This window comes from Glycine soja, chromosome 19 (genome assembly GCF_004193775.1).
Source record: "Glycine soja cultivar W05 chromosome 19, ASM419377v2, whole genome shotgun sequence".
Taxonomy (NCBI): Eukaryota; Viridiplantae; Streptophyta; class Magnoliopsida; order Fabales; family Fabaceae; genus Glycine; species Glycine soja.
In genome coordinates this window covers 1172918-1188940 of record NC_041020.1, presented here as the reverse complement: position 1 = coordinate 1188940, position 16023 = coordinate 1172918, and the positions used below count along the sequence as shown (strand labels likewise).

Sequence of the window (16023 nt, the reverse complement as noted above, 5' to 3'; positions counted from 1 at the left end):
CCATATATGTCCGAAAAGGATCACAAAGAAACAAAAATAACATTAATTTAGTCATTACTGATTTTTAATATATTATTCATATTTTTAAACACTTTCAATCAATTAGAAATACTCTTAAATATAATCTTAAACCATCTTATTATACATAACAATCCATAATTACATGACAATTAATATACAAATATTTTATACTATAAATACATTTTAATAATTTTTTTAACTAATTATCTTTGAAGGGATATATATTGGATTGAAATTAAAAATAATACTATAACAAGAATGTAATCAAACAAGAAAATAAGTATTCCTTGCTGGAAAATAGAACAGGAAAAAACAATTTTGCCTATCTTTTCTATCTTGGTTTTTCCATATCAACATTGTGTACAAATGGTATAGCATAAAAATTATTCGTGTCCGAATATTATTTCCCTTTTAACATATTCCCGAGTTTCAGTGTTTCACAAGGGCAGTTACAAAATACATAACCTTCTTAAGACCAAAATTTCCTCCGATTATGATTTTGAATTCTTATGGTTCTCTTCTCTAACATTATTAAACAGAACCCCACCATTCTCTCTCCTCTTTCTCTCTAGTGTGAGAGGGATGTTGGAGAAGACCATGAAGACATCTAGTACGATGTTTCAGGACAAGTATCATAATCATAGCACTGGCAAAAGGGAGAGATGTCTGAGTCTGACCTTAGGGAAGGGAGTGCCTTTTGTTTTGACCTCTCTCTTAATGGCTTCAATTTTTAGTTTTTTCTTCCTCTATAATCCATACCCTTTAACCCTCGCACCCCATCAAGGCCATGACATGCTTGAAAATCCCTCTCCAAAGCAAGAAGAACATGTCATCACAACAACAACAAAGGTTTCACCTTCCAAACCACAAAAGGGTATGTCTCAAAATCATCACACTCAAGATCATGATTGGATTTTAAAAAAATGGTCCGCGATCATGATTGGATTTTAAAAAAATGGTCCGCGATCACGATTTCGGATGCAACGTTAACACAATTGTGGCTACAAATGTGTTCAATTTCTCACAAAATCGAGGATTGTGATCACGATTGTAATTTAAAACCTTGGTCATGGTCATGATTACCATTTATGTAGGCTAATCTGATTTTGTTGTTCTTAATTTCCCTTACATAAATTTGTGTACTTTTTTTTTGGAGGGCAGAACAGAAAACATGTGACCTTTCTAAGGGTCACTGGGTACCAGCTTTGGGAGGGTCATCAACCTATTACACCAATTCAAGCTGCACCACAATCCCTGATAGCAAAAACTGTTTCAAGCAAGGGAGAATGGACAGTGATTTTCTCAATTGGAAATGGAAGCCTGAGCAATGTGATCTTCCAAGGTTCCACGCCAGAACCTTCCTCCACATGGTTCGTGCCAAGAAAATGGCTTTCATTGGAGATTCTGTGGCCAGAAACCATGTGGATTCCCTCCTCTGCCTCTTGTCACAGGTTAGTGTCTAACTCTAATACTTATGGAAATTTAAGAGATTTGGTATTGCTACTAAGAAATCCTTTTTTTATCTCTTTTAGTGTATCCAAACTTTTTAACTATCAACATATAAAATAATTGCACTAAAATCCTTGGATTTACAACTCTAGTAATTAAGGGATTTTTTTTCTTTCGTTTAACTTGTAGAAATTATTACATGCTTCATGACTATTATGATTTTAACTAATATCTACCTATACTTAATTAAATAAATTAAAAATCTTAATTATATATCGTGTAAAAATTGATTGAGACCATAAATAAAAAATGTAATAAAATTTTCCCCCCATACCCAACCATCTTTTCAAGTGTATCGATCCTTTTACACGTTGCACACTGCGTAACACACAGTTTTGGCTTTTGATGGAGGTGAAATTCTTTGGTTGCGTAGAAAGGGGAATGTGATTCCTGTCAACAAAATCGAAGGGAAGATGGAAAGGAATAAAAAGGGAAAATATGCTTGAATGTGATGCCACATATAAATGTCTCTTATCACTACACCTTTTATTTTGTCTCTTTTGTCTTTGACTACTATAATTGAGAGTAATTTTTTGTGCCGCAATAGTAGTTAGATTAAGCTTTTTTAAAAAGTGACTATTTCAAAATTCAACTTAGGAAGTGTTGGGTATGAAAAACTAAAGTAAAAGAGAGAAAAAAGTCTTCGAGAATTTTTTTCAAAATTATTTAACCACTTTAAGTTATTTTCAAACATATTTCTTATTTTTTTTCTTTTTTATTATCTTATCATAATTCCTCCATTTAGGTCCTTTTACATATTTTTACACTCATTTGCTGGTATAATAGTTAGTTTCATGATACATTTTAGTTCAATTAGTTAACTTAGCTTATCATCAGCTTCAAGTTCCCCCTCTCAAAAAAGAAAAAAAGAAGCTTCCAGTTCCCTTAGTTTTTTACCTTCTAATTAACTTTTTAATTTCCAATCAATTTATTTGCTAGTTTTGTTAAATACCCCACAAAAAATTCATTACCAAAAAAAATACCCCAAAATTAAGAACTCTCCTCTAATGGGACGTTGCGTGATAATTAATAGTATGCAATATTGTAGGCATGTGTGAGTAAAGTGATCGATTCAGTGGCCATAAGTTTCAAAATTTAATTAATGCCAAATTTACTTTGTTTGTTGATGGTGGTGGGAAGACTTGAATACCGTTTTTAAAGGATTAATAATTAATTGTCAAAATGGCCGCTGATTATGTTCAATTGACTCCAATAATCTATAGAATTATTGAACAATCATCAGTATATATTAATTAGAATAATTCCAATACTTAATGAATATCATTAATAATTTTCTCAATTATTTAAAACTTTTAGTATTTGCATGTACTAAAATGTTTTAGTTAATTTAAAAAAGTAATCATTTTTTAATTCTTAAAATAATAAATATACACTTTATTTCTATGTAATTACTGAATTACTTAACCATTATCTTTACAAACTTTTTAGCAAATACTATTATTTTAATAATACAGTATTACGTGCTTTTTGAAAATTTCAATATATTAAATATTTTACTTTTATTAATATTTTTATGTAATTCAAATAATATTAGAAAGACATAATAATACAATATTGCTTATTTAAAAATTCAGACAACTTGGTGAATAAAGTTATGGCACATGCAAGTTCAAACTCCGAAATATACTTCCCTCGTGCAGAAAGAACAAGAAGGGAATTTGTCAGCAGAAAAGTGTAAGAGCTAGGGACTCACTCGAGTAAATAACTTCTGAGCCAATCCATTTTGAGAAGAGAAATTTTCGCACGTGTAGATTTTGATACAATCCACCTAATCACTTTCATTACCACCTTTCATTTTAAGTCAGTTTTATAAGAATCTGGGCTTCTGTGTTGTCTTTCCTGTGTTGTCCTTGTTGTCTCTTTAAAATTATACCATTTTAATAATTTTAAAAATTAAATATTATCATTAAATATTAATATAAGTGTCATGCAAATGTTATTTTGATGGGACAATAAAGAAGTCAAATTCATTGTTTAATCAAAATCAAAGATTATTAAGTAGGTGTGATATCTCTCGGCCGATTTGGTTGTTAGAGAAACTAATATTTTACAATTTTTGATAATTAGATTTTATTTATTACTAACTTTCTATGCATAAAAATATATCCTATTTTTTTTGTCCCAATTGTTTTATATCTTCATATCTATAAGTTTATAATATAATCAAGAGATGATTTACACATTAAAAAACATATTCTTATTGTTATACTACTATTTAATTTGATAAATCAAACAATCTCAAGTCTAGCGCTTCGTGATTGGGAAATGATTTGGTTAATTTGTGGTATAAACATATAATGTCATCATATCAATTTTTATCAGTAGCATGACATCAATAGTTGAAATTGTATGATTCTTTTCTCTCTTCCTTTATTATTTTCCTCACGATGACGTGTTTTATATAGAGTTGATAATCAAGTAAAGTAATATTGTAAGATGATTTTTTTACTTCAACCTCAATATACATTTCTACAGTACTATAAACACATAGTAATTCGTATTCTTCATTTTTCTCTACTTATGATATCAAATATTTATCCATCTTCTTTTCTTATATTGTTGAGAGTGTCTTCAAGGGGTGCATTAATATTCTCTACCCATCATTTTATTTTTTACTTATCCCAAAAATCATTATACCCTCTAGTTTGTGAAAATAAATGAATAATCAGCCATTTCATGTCATAGGATCATAATCTGGGGTTGAATATGACACTGAATGATTGTATATAATAAATAATAAACAATTTCCTTAATGAATAATGATATTGAATTCACATAAGAATAGCATTATAATACTCCCCCACTGGTGCCCTGTTTGTAATATATGTTACTTTTGTCGTAAAAAAAATTATAATACTTCTTTGTCTTTATTTATAAGATAATTTTAATTTTTTGTACCCTTATATAAAATTTTATTTCATTTGTCTAGTGAATTAAGTATTTTTTTTTACTAAAATATCCTGAATATTGTCTTTTAATTTCTCTTTTATAGACTTCCAAAAGTATTAAGGATAAATTTAGAAAAATAATACAATTATTAACAAATTTAATGCTAATAACTAAATTTTACCGATTTCTTAATAAAAGTAAATTACTCAATAAAATCTTATAAATTGGGACGAAAAAAGTTAATAAACACTCATGCACAGTTTAGTACGTGTATATACCTAGTCAATATATATATTTTCATTTTCTTAAATATTTTCTTATCATATCTATATATTTTTTTCTAGATATATATCTAAATAGCTAGGACAAGTATCTATGCATCTTTTTTCAGCTTTTCACAAGGGGTGTGATTAACTATATTTTCTTTGAAATCATGCAGGATGAAATTCCAAAGGACGTTTACAAGGACTCAGAAGACAGGTTTCGCAAATGGTATTTCCCCATCCACGATTTCACTCTCACGATGCTGTGGAGCAGGTTTTCATAGTTTTTTTTTTTAATCAGCAAATATTAATTATTAATTTTTTATTAACAAGAAGATATCGAACTTGTGAATTTTTATTTAACCACATAATCAATCTTATATCTTCATAGGTTTCTCATAGTAGGCGAGGAGAGAATGGTAAACGGCACAGGCACTAGCATTTTCGACATGCACCTCGACAAGGTCGACAATGATTGGGCCAAAGAACTTCCCAACCTAGACTACGCAATAATCTCAGCGGGACACTGGTTTTTCCGAGTAATGCACCTCCATGAAGCAGGAAAACAAGTAGGTTGTGTCTATTGCAACGAAGAAAACATCACAAGCTACAATCCAGACTTCACCATAAGGAAAGCATTCAGAACAGCCTTCAGACACATCAATGCATGCAAGGAATGTGGGAGAAAAAAAATGGTGACAGTGTTGAGGACTTTTGCACCAGCACACTTTGAGGATGGAGTATGGAACACTGGAGGGTATTGCAATAGAACAGGTCCTGTGAGTGAGAGTGAGGTTGATTTTGGAAAGTTTGATTGGGAAGTGAGGGGTATTCAGATGGAGGAGTTTGAGAGAGCAAGGAGAGAAGGCACTATGGAAAAATTAGGGCATAATAATAATAATAATAATAATAGGTTTGAGATGGTGGATGTTGCTAGGGCTATGTTGATGAGGCCAGATGGACACCCTGGGGAGCATTGGGGGAATAAGTGGATGAAGGGTTATAATGATTGTACTCATTGGTGCCTTCCTGGTCCTGTTGATGTGTGGAGTGAGTTGTTGCTTGCTGTGCTCAAAAGAGAGGCTGGGATGGTGGTGGCATGACTTTTGAACTTAATTGATTAGGGTTAAACATTATTATTATTTACATGAAGATAAATAAATAGATACATTTATATGTAATTAGAACCCACAGAAAGTTAATAACAACCATAAATTAATATACATCATTCTTTTTCCTTGTACATATTGTTTCAAATATAAATAAATTTTAATTATTTCTTGTTTTATTTAATTCTGATGAGAAGTAATTTAAGAAAAAATATTTATTTTTTCATTAAAAATGACACAATTTAATCAAATTAATGGATTTTTTTAATAGTGTGAATCATTTTTTTATAATCAAGTAATTAATAATATGATTGTCGACCTTTTTATTATCGAAGGGATAATAGTATTGTCTTAATTATCACTTGTTCTATTGTGTGGTCGAATAGGTTCCAATTGTGAATGCCGATGCTGAAATTAATTACGGATAGATGTTGTGAACAAAATTTTGGTCAACGATGTTGTGAACAAAATACTACAACATTAGGTGGTTTAGAATCATTATGTTTTAATTCATCTTCATACAACACATAATGACATGGTATCAATATTTTGTTTTTTAAAATTAAAAACTTGAATATACCATGTAACACAAGAATAATACTAGCTTGTTACTTCTATTATATTCTCTTACAAATCCTTTTACTACCTTAATTTTATGGTAAAGTTAAAAATATGCTTTATATTTCCAAGACAATAAATATTTTTACTTTTCATTCAATACTTATCATAAAAAGTAGCAAGAGAATTTGTAAAAAAATATAATAAAAAAATTTAACATTACTCATTACACAATAGTCCGAGATTATGTAAAGCTACAACAATATTACAACCATTTGCATATATTTTTATTTATAATATTATACAAACTTTTAGTCATTTTATAAGATTTACTCCATCATTAAAATCAACAATTATAACCATATATACATATATAACTTCTGGTCACACTTTCTAGATAAATTATTATTAAATTGTTTAACTTTAATATGATTAACTATTTCTAATGAGATTCTTTCTTTTAATTCATGTTTTTTTTTTTTTTTTTATCTACAACCAAGATCAAATTGAAGATGTTACTTAAAAAAACTGAATTCAATATCCATCAAACCAACAACAAGTTATTGTTTATTGTTTTGGCGTACGTACGTATATAGCTCTCTTTAGCGTGATAGCTAATTATTTTCCAATTTAGGTATGATGGAAAGTGCAAGTTTGGGGGCTTTAAAAAGCAACTTTCCTATCGCAAACGCAAAACAAAGCCCAACTCAGTAACACTCTTCACTTCACAACCAACCATCCATTCTTTCACACACAGATCTGAGTTAGGTTAGGTTTATTTTGAAAACAAAAAAAAATCCCCAATGTCGCAGCAATTAGGGTTCGCGATCGAGCTATACCTAGACCCTGCGTTGGAGAATCAGGTTCTGAAAGCATGGAACGTTCTTGCGAGAAGACAAATCAGCACGCACCTGATAGAAATGGAGTCTCGGCCACACATAACCCTATTCTCGGCGCCATTTCTAGAACCTTCGAAGCTCGAATCTCTCCTGAAAGGCTTCGCATCGAAGCACGATCCTCTCCCTCTCACCTTCTCTTCCCTCGCCACTTTCCCCAACGACCCCGACAACCTCCTCTTCCTCGCCCCAACCCCTTCCCTCTCACTCCTCCACCTTCAGTCACAGCTCTGTGACGCTATCAGAAAAGAAGGCCTCGAAATCGGTGACGATTACGCTTTCAATTCCTGGATCCCTTATTGCTCCGTTGCACACCATGTCCCCAAAAACAGAATGCCTGAGGCTTTCTCCCTCTTGAGGGAACTCAAGCTTCCGGTTTCCGGTTACGCCATGGATATCGCTCTCGTTCAGTTCTCTCCGGTTCGGGAAATCTTCTCGTTTGTGCTCGGCAACAACGTAGACTCCTGACCTACGGTTTTTTTTTATTACTCTATAGTTGCTAATTTCTATTTTTCACCTGCAAATTGAGATTAATCTGTTTATGGGTCACTCATGTCTATTTTGTTTGGTGTTTATCAGCCACTAGGAGGAAACATAGGCACTTGCTATTAGTATGTTACAATGAGAAGAAATAAGTAGAATTTATGGGATAGTATGGTAATGACTTGGGTGTCTGTTAGTGTGGTCTATACATGTTTTATTGCTGATTTAATTTCTTCTAATTTTCATAGACTGCGTAATTGGTATTGAAATTCCTGGAAAATATTTTAATAGTAAATGTATTTTGTTTCTTTAATGATTTTAGACATGATAACTTTCTGCAAATCCAAAGTTTTCACCCATGTGCAACATTTGTAAATAGTGCATCTATTTGCATTCTTGGCTCATGCATCAGCTGACAGATCTGATTATTTGATTCTATTTTACAAAACTGTCCCAACCATCTCTCTGCTTATTGATCTGTTCTTTGATTTATGATAACTGTTTTCATTTGCTCTTTTTTTCTTTCTTTCTTTCTAATATGGTAGGTTTTCCTTATCTTCAATTAATTGAGGTCATTGGATTGTTCTCTGTATGAGCTGTGAAATAATCATTCAGTTTTCCTGGTGGTCTGTATGACCTCTGTTATTGGGTTGCTTATATCTTCATTAACATTTGGTAGCACAAGAGTATCAAACTTTCTGGAGTTTTCTGTTGTTTAATTTAACCTTTTGGGAATATGGAATGCAATCCCCCATTTAAACAATTAATACCCTTCATTTACAAGTAGTGGACAGTAACAGTGATTTACATTGCCTCCTTTGGCAACTTGGTGTAAAACTTATTTACAATTATATGCATGCTCATCATTTATGATTAGAATATATAGCTTCAATTTGGTATTGCTGATTACTTCACTCTCATATATCTAGTAATTTGTGAAAATATTTTTTTTTGGACAGAGTTGAGATACCAGTCTCAGGAGTGCTTGCCGGTGTGCTGGACCTCTTCAAGTTCATGTGACCCATCATATGTTCAGAATTTCTAACTGAATGGCTGGAGTAGACTGAAATAGTTCAGCATCCAATGCTGATTCGGAATGGTTCTATTTTGTTTTTGAATAGTAAGCTGTTTGATTTGTGTCCATAACTCTTCTTCCTGTCAGATTTTCCCATGGCAGTTGTCTCTGGTTCTCTGTGTCGTCTTGTATGTTGGGCTATATGAAGTCTAGTAGTGGCACGAATATATGTGTGCTACTTATGGGAATCGCTAGTAATGCTACTTACACCACCGCATAACTGCTAATGTGACTGCATATGAGTTATGATTTCTACCAAAGGCTCTCACCCTTTTTTTTTTTTCTTGCTTAAACTCTGACGCAGACACATTAGCAGTTGTGCTGGGATTGATTGTGTAAATAGCTTTTCTCATAAATACCCATCATTTCTGGGAAAAGTAAAGAAATGCTGTTTGTTTTAGCATTTTATATTTCATCAATTTTAGTCTATACTTTTTATTCTTAGGTTTATAAGAACAGTTAATACTTTGGTGGATGGTAAATTGGTAATCCATTTGAGTTCTTATCCATGGTCGGAGTCTGGCAGTCCCCAAGCTATTTGCTGTGGTCCATAAGTAACTCCATTTTAGGCTGTATGGTACATTCCCTTTTTTAGTATGTGTTGTAATCTGATGATTTTAAAATAATTATATTTAATTTCAAACCACTTTGTAGTTGTAAATGTATGAGTTTCATTGTAAAAATATCCTGTTCTTATTTTCTCGTCATTAAGCTTGCAAATTTTGTAAATACTTGTGTAAGTACTGATACATAAAAATCAAAAGTACATCAATATTGTACGCATTCCTGAAAGTGATTCTAGTAACACAGCCTTGTCTCGCTAACTACACCAGAATGAACCAAAGCTGGAAAAAAATAATATTGATACAAGTTATTGCGTTTCGCTACTACGTCCTTTGCATCCCTGTTAGTGTTAACTATTAAGTGTCACCAAACAACTTGGATGATGACAGTAACTGTACTAGATTGCTTTAGAAATATCTAAGCGAGACAATCTTGTTTGCAATAATTAATTAAGCTTGAATTTAAACAATATTTAGACTTCGAAGCAAAAGACACTTTATAATTTCAGTTGACAAGTCACAGATGATATATTATGTGTTGTTTTGTCTACATCCATAATGGAAAGAAAATTATTGAAAAATGTTTTGTTAAAGTTTATAATAACTTATTTGTTGTTAGGTCCGAAGCAAATATCATAGTTGAGAAAGTGCCAATTCGAGCTAGTCTAGTTGCCATTATTGACTCTTAACCAGAACCTAGTTTATCTAGAACTCTGACGGATATTTTCATCGGCCGCAAACGTCCATCCACACGACTTCCAGAATTCATATTCTTCGGACATGGAGCAAAAAACAACCTCCGGTAGAAGATCTGAGGGGAAGAAAGATTCAAGACATACAAAAACTGAGAATTTAGGAAATCACATTTTGTGGTCCTTGAACTAATTAGTCCTCAAGATTTGTGAAGTGGCGAACTAATTTGATCAATGAAATGCAAGCTAAAATGGGAACTTTGATCAATAAAATGACCAGCGCTATATCTTTGAGGACGAATTTGACTGTGTGGTAAAGTACAAGAACCAATGCCAAATTAAAGCTAAAATGGGAACTTTGATCCTCTACCAGCAAGACTTCATCATAAACGAGTACACAATAAACATTTCCACGGTAATGTATCTTAAGCTACATGTATTGACAAAGAAGTGATGGAAACCAATAGCATTTTAGCTGAAGATAGATGAATCCATAGCTGAAGCATGTTAATAGATATGGAGTCACAAATCCCCAATAATTAACTGACTAAATTAAGGTGGTTTGCATTTCGTAATCCCCAAAGACTGAATTAAAGTATTCAACTAGAGTTTGAAATTCTATATGCTACTGGGTACCAAATGTGAATTTACATATAGGCATACTTCAGATTCACAGACAGTTATCATGTCCAAAAACACCAGATACCAATTAGTAAAAAATTGCACATGTTATATCAACAACTTTCAAATTGTTTTTCCATAAATTAAGCACGAGGTAAACACTTTGCACATTAAAAAATGTCACAGGAATACCAATACCATTTTAGATAAGTTATGAAGAGTAGGATAAATAAAAACAGCAACAACAGATATATTGGTCATGATAATAGATCTTATTTTGTAACAATCATTTTCTTCTTCATGTAATATGCCACTGGCAAATCAAAGTCCATTACCATGTTTTCTAATATCTGACAAGCACATAATAGAATAAACATGAACAGGCTCTAAACACAATTAACAGACAAGAACTTTGCATGATACAAGCTTCAAATGCCTAAAGAGAACTTGCATTATTAATATATCTGTAAGCCAAGAGTAGAGAACAACATAGTGACATGCACTCTGTATTACCAATACCATACTCAACCGACAATATCATGAGATACTAAAAACTAAAGAATAATACCAAGTCAGTTTCAATGACAAGAAAGTTTTAGCAGTGAATATAATCAACTCCCCAAGGAACACAGACATTTTATAAGAAAGTTTAGTACTCCTACCAGAAGAATAAAAGGCATATAAATCTCCACACAACATCGCCTTTTTACTCCCACCAAACTTTCCAAAACTAGCCCTAAATTATTCCTCCAAATATTGAGAGCAGGGCTCTAAAAAACTTTCCAAAACTAGCCCTAAATTATTCCTCCAAATATTGAGAGCAAGGCTCTAAAAAACAGTCACGACCATAATTGAGGCCACAACATTAAGTTTTTGAAGTCTCCGTGACTACATATACTGATATACGTTGCAATTGTGACTGCATTGGAACCACATTTCCGGTTGTATCAGTCACATTTGTCCACAACTTTCCAAAACACCACAAAGGTTGTGACAAAAATTACAACTGTGACCACAATTTAAAAACCTTGATTGAGAGCATATCCAGAATCTCTTCAATTACGGACTTCTGCATCAGAGTGTCTTTTACAGGTATTGTATCCAGCTTTCCCAGCATGATCTTGGACGATTTTGGACCTCACTCTTTCTTCCAGCATATTTCAAACAAATCAACAGTCCACTTCAGACAATTCAGCAGTCCACCTCAGACACATTATCAGTCCATTTCGAATTTGTCATTCATATTCATTTCGGACAGATGAGTCGCACAACTCATTATGCAGAACAATGAAAAATAATCCTATGAAACTAAATCAACAATCTTTCATGATAGTAGGAGTGTTCAAATCCAAATCGATCCCAAAAAAATTCGAAAACCACTAAAAAATTGAAAATTGAACCAAACCAAACCGATTCTTTTTGGATTTGTTTGGATAATTTATTTTTCTTGGTTTGGTTTGCGGTTCGGAGAAAGAGCAAATAATACTAAAGATAAATAAACCAAGTTCCATAAACTATCAAATTCGGTGTAACGCGACACCATCAATCATTACATCAAGACAATTTCAGGAGGAACCAAAATCCTCCCTCCTAAAACAATCAAACGCAATTAATTATCTAATCTCATCATCTTACTAATTTAACATAACAAAAAAGAAATTAGCAACTATAGAGTAATAAAAAAGAAACCGTAAGTCAAGAGTCTACGTTGTTGCCGAGCACAAACGAGAAGATTTCCCGAACCGGAGAGAACTGAACGAGAGCGATATCCATGGCGTAACCGGAAACCGGAAGCTTGAGTTCCCTCAAGAGGGAGAAAGCCTCAGGCATTCTGTTTTTGGGGACATGGTGTGCAACGGAGCAATAAGGGATCCAGGAATTGAAAGCGTAATCGTCACCGATTTCGAGGCCTTCTTTTCTGATAGCGTCACAGAGCTGTGACTGAAGGTGGAGGAGTGAGAGGGAAGGGGTTGGGGCGAGGAAGAGGAGGTTGTCGGGGTCGTTGGGGAAAGTGGCGAGGGAAGAGAAGGTGAGAGGGAGAGGATCGTGCTTCGATGCGAAGCCTTTCAGGAGAGATTCGAGCTTCGAAGGTTCTAGAAATGGCGCCGAGAATAGGGTTATGTGTGGCCGAGACTCCATTTCTATCAGGTGCGTGCTGATTTGTCTTCTCGCAAGAACGTTCCATGCTTTCAGAACCTGATTCTCCAACGCAGGGTCTAGGTATAGCTCGATCGCGAACCCTAATTGCTGCGACATTGGGATTCAGCGATTCGATTCGATTCGATTCAGTGTAATCTAACTATCAGATCTGTGGCGCACGCGAGATTGGAAGGGATTTAGAGGAGAGATTGGAGATTGAGAGTGAGGAAGAAGAAGAAGAAGATGAACAGAAACGTTGTTTCTTCTTTCTCTGCCTCTTCGCACTCGTTGCAGATGTACTGAGATAATTTTGATTCAATGCTTACTCACCAACATATACCAACTTTTTTTTTGTTCCTACACCACAAACAAATTGTGTAGGATTGTTATCAATTTAAAAGCTAAAAATTAATATTTTTCAAAAAAATTTAGAAATTATTAAAATAATTTGTCTATTAAAGAATTAAATAAGTTTTTTGGTTTGTAAAAAAATTAAAAACTAATTAAAACGTTTTATTAAACCTAATTATAACATCAAATCCATAAAATGAAAGATTTTTTTAACATTCTAAATTTAGAGTTAATTATATTGATTATCATTGAAAGTTTCATGAAATTATATAAATATTTTTTATTTTTTTAACTACTATATTTATGATTCACCTTTCTTGTTGGGAACAATGATATAATATATGAGAGAATGTTAATGTGTTAATGTTTTTCAAATATAGTGTAAAATAATTTTATTACATGCTTAAAAAAGAAAAAAATTATGTGTTTCTAAAATTTGAAAAAAAGATGGAATGTTACTCAATTTCAAAATTAAGTATATCATCATGTTAAGTAATAGTGTTACTTATGTCTATATGGAATTACACACTGAATTTTACACATTGAAAGAAAAAGTCAATAAAGAAAATTTCAATAAGATTCAAATAAGCTAATATTTGATGTTTGAACAACATAACCCTGCTTAGAAAAATAAGATATAATTTATTTATTTTTTGAACACACCAAGATACAAATAAACTTGCATGCATTCATCAACTCAAACTCAAGTACATTAAAGTATTGCATAAGTGGACTAAATACAAACATATAAACGGTCTAATTTCCAAGATACAAATAAAAATAGAGTATAGGCATCAACTCAAATATAATGAAAGATAGAAGACCCAAATATGATCATACAAATTGGTCCAATAACGAAAAGGAATTAATAACAAAGTGATATTGTTGGGACAAATAGATCAATAGGCAACACGAAGGTAGAGAGGAATGAGGTTATGAGTGTTTGGGGGTGAGTCCCAAACAAAAGAAAAACATTTGAAGAGTTCAACCACTTATGTGTTATTTCAGGATAATGACGATCAATCACATCCTTCAAATTCTCAGTTGTGTTTAGCCATTCCAGTCTCTTCTTAGTGTATGTTTTCTCATTGAAGTTGCCATTGAAGAATCTGTCAGCTTCTAACTTCCTACAAATTGGTAGAAGTTTATATCTATTGCTATGATTTGCATTAGGAAATCACTTCACCCAATGTGTCATTTAGACTTACATAGCTAATATAGAAGTTTTTTTTTTTTGGTTTTTGTAAAAGAAACATTGTATAAACCATAAAATATTATAAAATAACATTTTTCTCCACTCCTTTTATTCCCTATTTAATTATGAACCACTACTAATGTTTTTAAGCTTCCTAACTAATGTCCCTAACTAAGCTTACAAGCGTAGAGTTAATATGATTATTAAAACCAATTAGCACTAAGTGAATTTGTCTAAAGGATATATAAGCTACACCCTAAAGACTGAGACACGTGATGTGAAACTTCCTAACATTTTCTTATTTGTCATGAGACCTACCAACAGATCTATCTCTTCAACATCATCACCATATACATTTTTCAATATTTGAGTTGCTTCTTGGTCATCAATCAGTTAGATCTTCCCACTTGGAGATAGGTATCAACAATAATGCCCTACTAAATTGATTGTATCTACCCACACTTCTCTCTCTATTCCTGTAAACTACATCGTTTATATCATATTATTGGGCTAGTTTAGCCCCTTTCACATAATCTAAGAGAAAGTGTGATTAAGATTAGATTGGTATAGAGTATAGACTTATGATATGAGGTCTCTAAGCAACATTGGGTAGTTCGAAAGCTCTAGGGCCCCACAAGCTTCGTGACCCATTGACACAAGTTGTTGAACAAATGGGAGAGATTTTCCTTCGTAAGGATTTATAGGGAAAATGTCTATTTTTAATATACGTGCATATTAAATATTGTAATAGGAAAAAAATGTAGTGGTAGTGTAAAATTTTATTATCTCACTCTTTGATTAAGGGTGGAGATTTCTTAGGTCCTAGAGTAATTAACAGATATGTCTCTCAATTGCAAGTTATCAGGCAAGAGAGAGTGCATTCTATAAACACTCACAAATTCTTCAGTTAAAGAATAATATGGGACACCATGAAGAATAAAACATTAAAATTAAAGAAATTATAAAGATTAAAATCAAAATTCACTTATTTTATATGCAATCAAAATATATTTAAATAAAAAAATTAATAATGATAATGAAATGTAAGAGTTGTGATGGTTGAAGACTTACCAATTAGTGCGTATGACTGCAAGTGTCAGTTTAAGGATAAAAAATATATTTAAATCTTATTTATTTATTGACTAATTACAACCACGTAAAGATCATGACTAGTTAATTAGCCATTTTTTCCTATTAGCAATGACCAAGTGTGTCTTGGTGGATTTCCATTACAAAATCAGGTTGAACGCCCCTATCTGCCAATCTTTTTAATTTCTTTCACGTTATGGTGCATTTTACTTAAATGTAAATTAAATATCAATCCAAACACGCTATATATTATTCATTGATGAACTGTACTATTGCCACTAAAACTTCTGTTGGTAATTATTTATTCAGAAACATCATTTTTAAAAAATGAATCGGACTTATAATTTTGTTGTTTAGTCAGAAGTAGGTAGAAAACAAAGCAGGTCAGGGTCGGGTGGTCAACAACGGACTCGCATCGCAGAGTTGCTTAAGAATTCAAGATTAAAGTTCATAAACTTAAGTTTGAATTAAAAATATATTAGAAATTTAATTAAATTTGTTAAAAAAATAAGTTTATATAACATGATTTATGTTTAAATATTTCTTGGT

General features: G+C 32.3%; 3 protein-coding genes and 1 pseudogene across 4 annotated transcripts; 2 read left to right on the top strand and 2 right to left on the bottom strand.

Annotated features, from left to right (window-relative positions):
* Positions 1-450: 450 nt before the first annotated feature.
* LOC114399654 (protein ALTERED XYLOGLUCAN 4-like) lies at positions 451-5884 on the top strand. 2 transcript variants are annotated; one of them, XM_028361861.1, is made up of 4 exons: positions 451-895; positions 1183-1472; positions 4880-4932; positions 5095-5884. In XM_028361861.1, exons 1-4 carry the CDS (start codon positions 604-606, stop codon positions 5804-5806), a joined length of 1347 nt encoding a protein of 448 aa, XP_028217662.1. In that variant the 5' UTR covers positions 451-603; the 3' UTR covers positions 5807-5884. The 2 variants fall into 2 exon arrangements, with proteins under 2 accessions (XP_028217662.1, XP_028217661.1); XM_028361860.1 differs by having other exon boundaries at positions 452-895; positions 4880-4977.
* A 1173-nt stretch (positions 5885-7057) lies between these two features.
* LOC114399561 lies at positions 7058-9485 on the top strand. Its single transcript, XM_028361761.1, has 2 exons — positions 7058-7722; positions 8709-9485. Exons 1-2 carry the CDS (start codon positions 7174-7176, stop codon positions 8712-8714), a joined length of 555 nt encoding a protein of 184 aa, XP_028217562.1. The 5' UTR covers positions 7058-7173; the 3' UTR covers positions 8715-9485.
* A 2698-nt stretch (positions 9486-12183) lies between these two features.
* On the bottom strand, positions 12184-13166 carry LOC114399562. The gene has a single exon (XM_028361762.1). The coding sequence runs from the start codon at positions 12954-12956 to the stop codon at positions 12396-12398; it is 561 nt and encodes a 186-aa protein (XP_028217563.1). The 5' UTR covers positions 12957-13166; the 3' UTR covers positions 12184-12395.
* Positions 13167-14089: 923 nt separating this feature from the next.
* LOC114400377 lies at positions 14090-15323 on the bottom strand (annotated as a pseudogene).
* Between the last annotated feature and the right edge of the window lie 700 nt (positions 15324-16023).

Bases quoted from the DNA above. Each gene is read 5' to 3' on its own strand.
- LOC114399654 (XM_028361860.1), top strand. From the start codon at position 604: ATGTTGGAGAAGACCATGAAGACATCTAGTACGATGTTTCAGGACAAG. The intron at 896-1,182 runs GTATGTCTCAAA...TTTGGAGGGCAG, and splicing joins ACCTTCCAAACCACAAAAGG to AACAGAAAACATGTGACCTT. The intron at 4,978-5,094 runs GTTTTCATAGTT...ATATCTTCATAG, and splicing joins CTCACGATGCTGTGGAGCAG to GTTTCTCATAGTAGGCGAGG.
- LOC114399561 (XM_028361761.1), top strand. From the start codon at position 7,174: ATGTCGCAGCAATTAGGGTTCGCGATCGAGCTATACCTAGACCCTGCG.
- LOC114399562 (XM_028361762.1), bottom strand. From the start codon at position 12,956: ATGTCGCAGCAATTAGGGTTCGCGATCGAGCTATACCTAGACCCTGCG.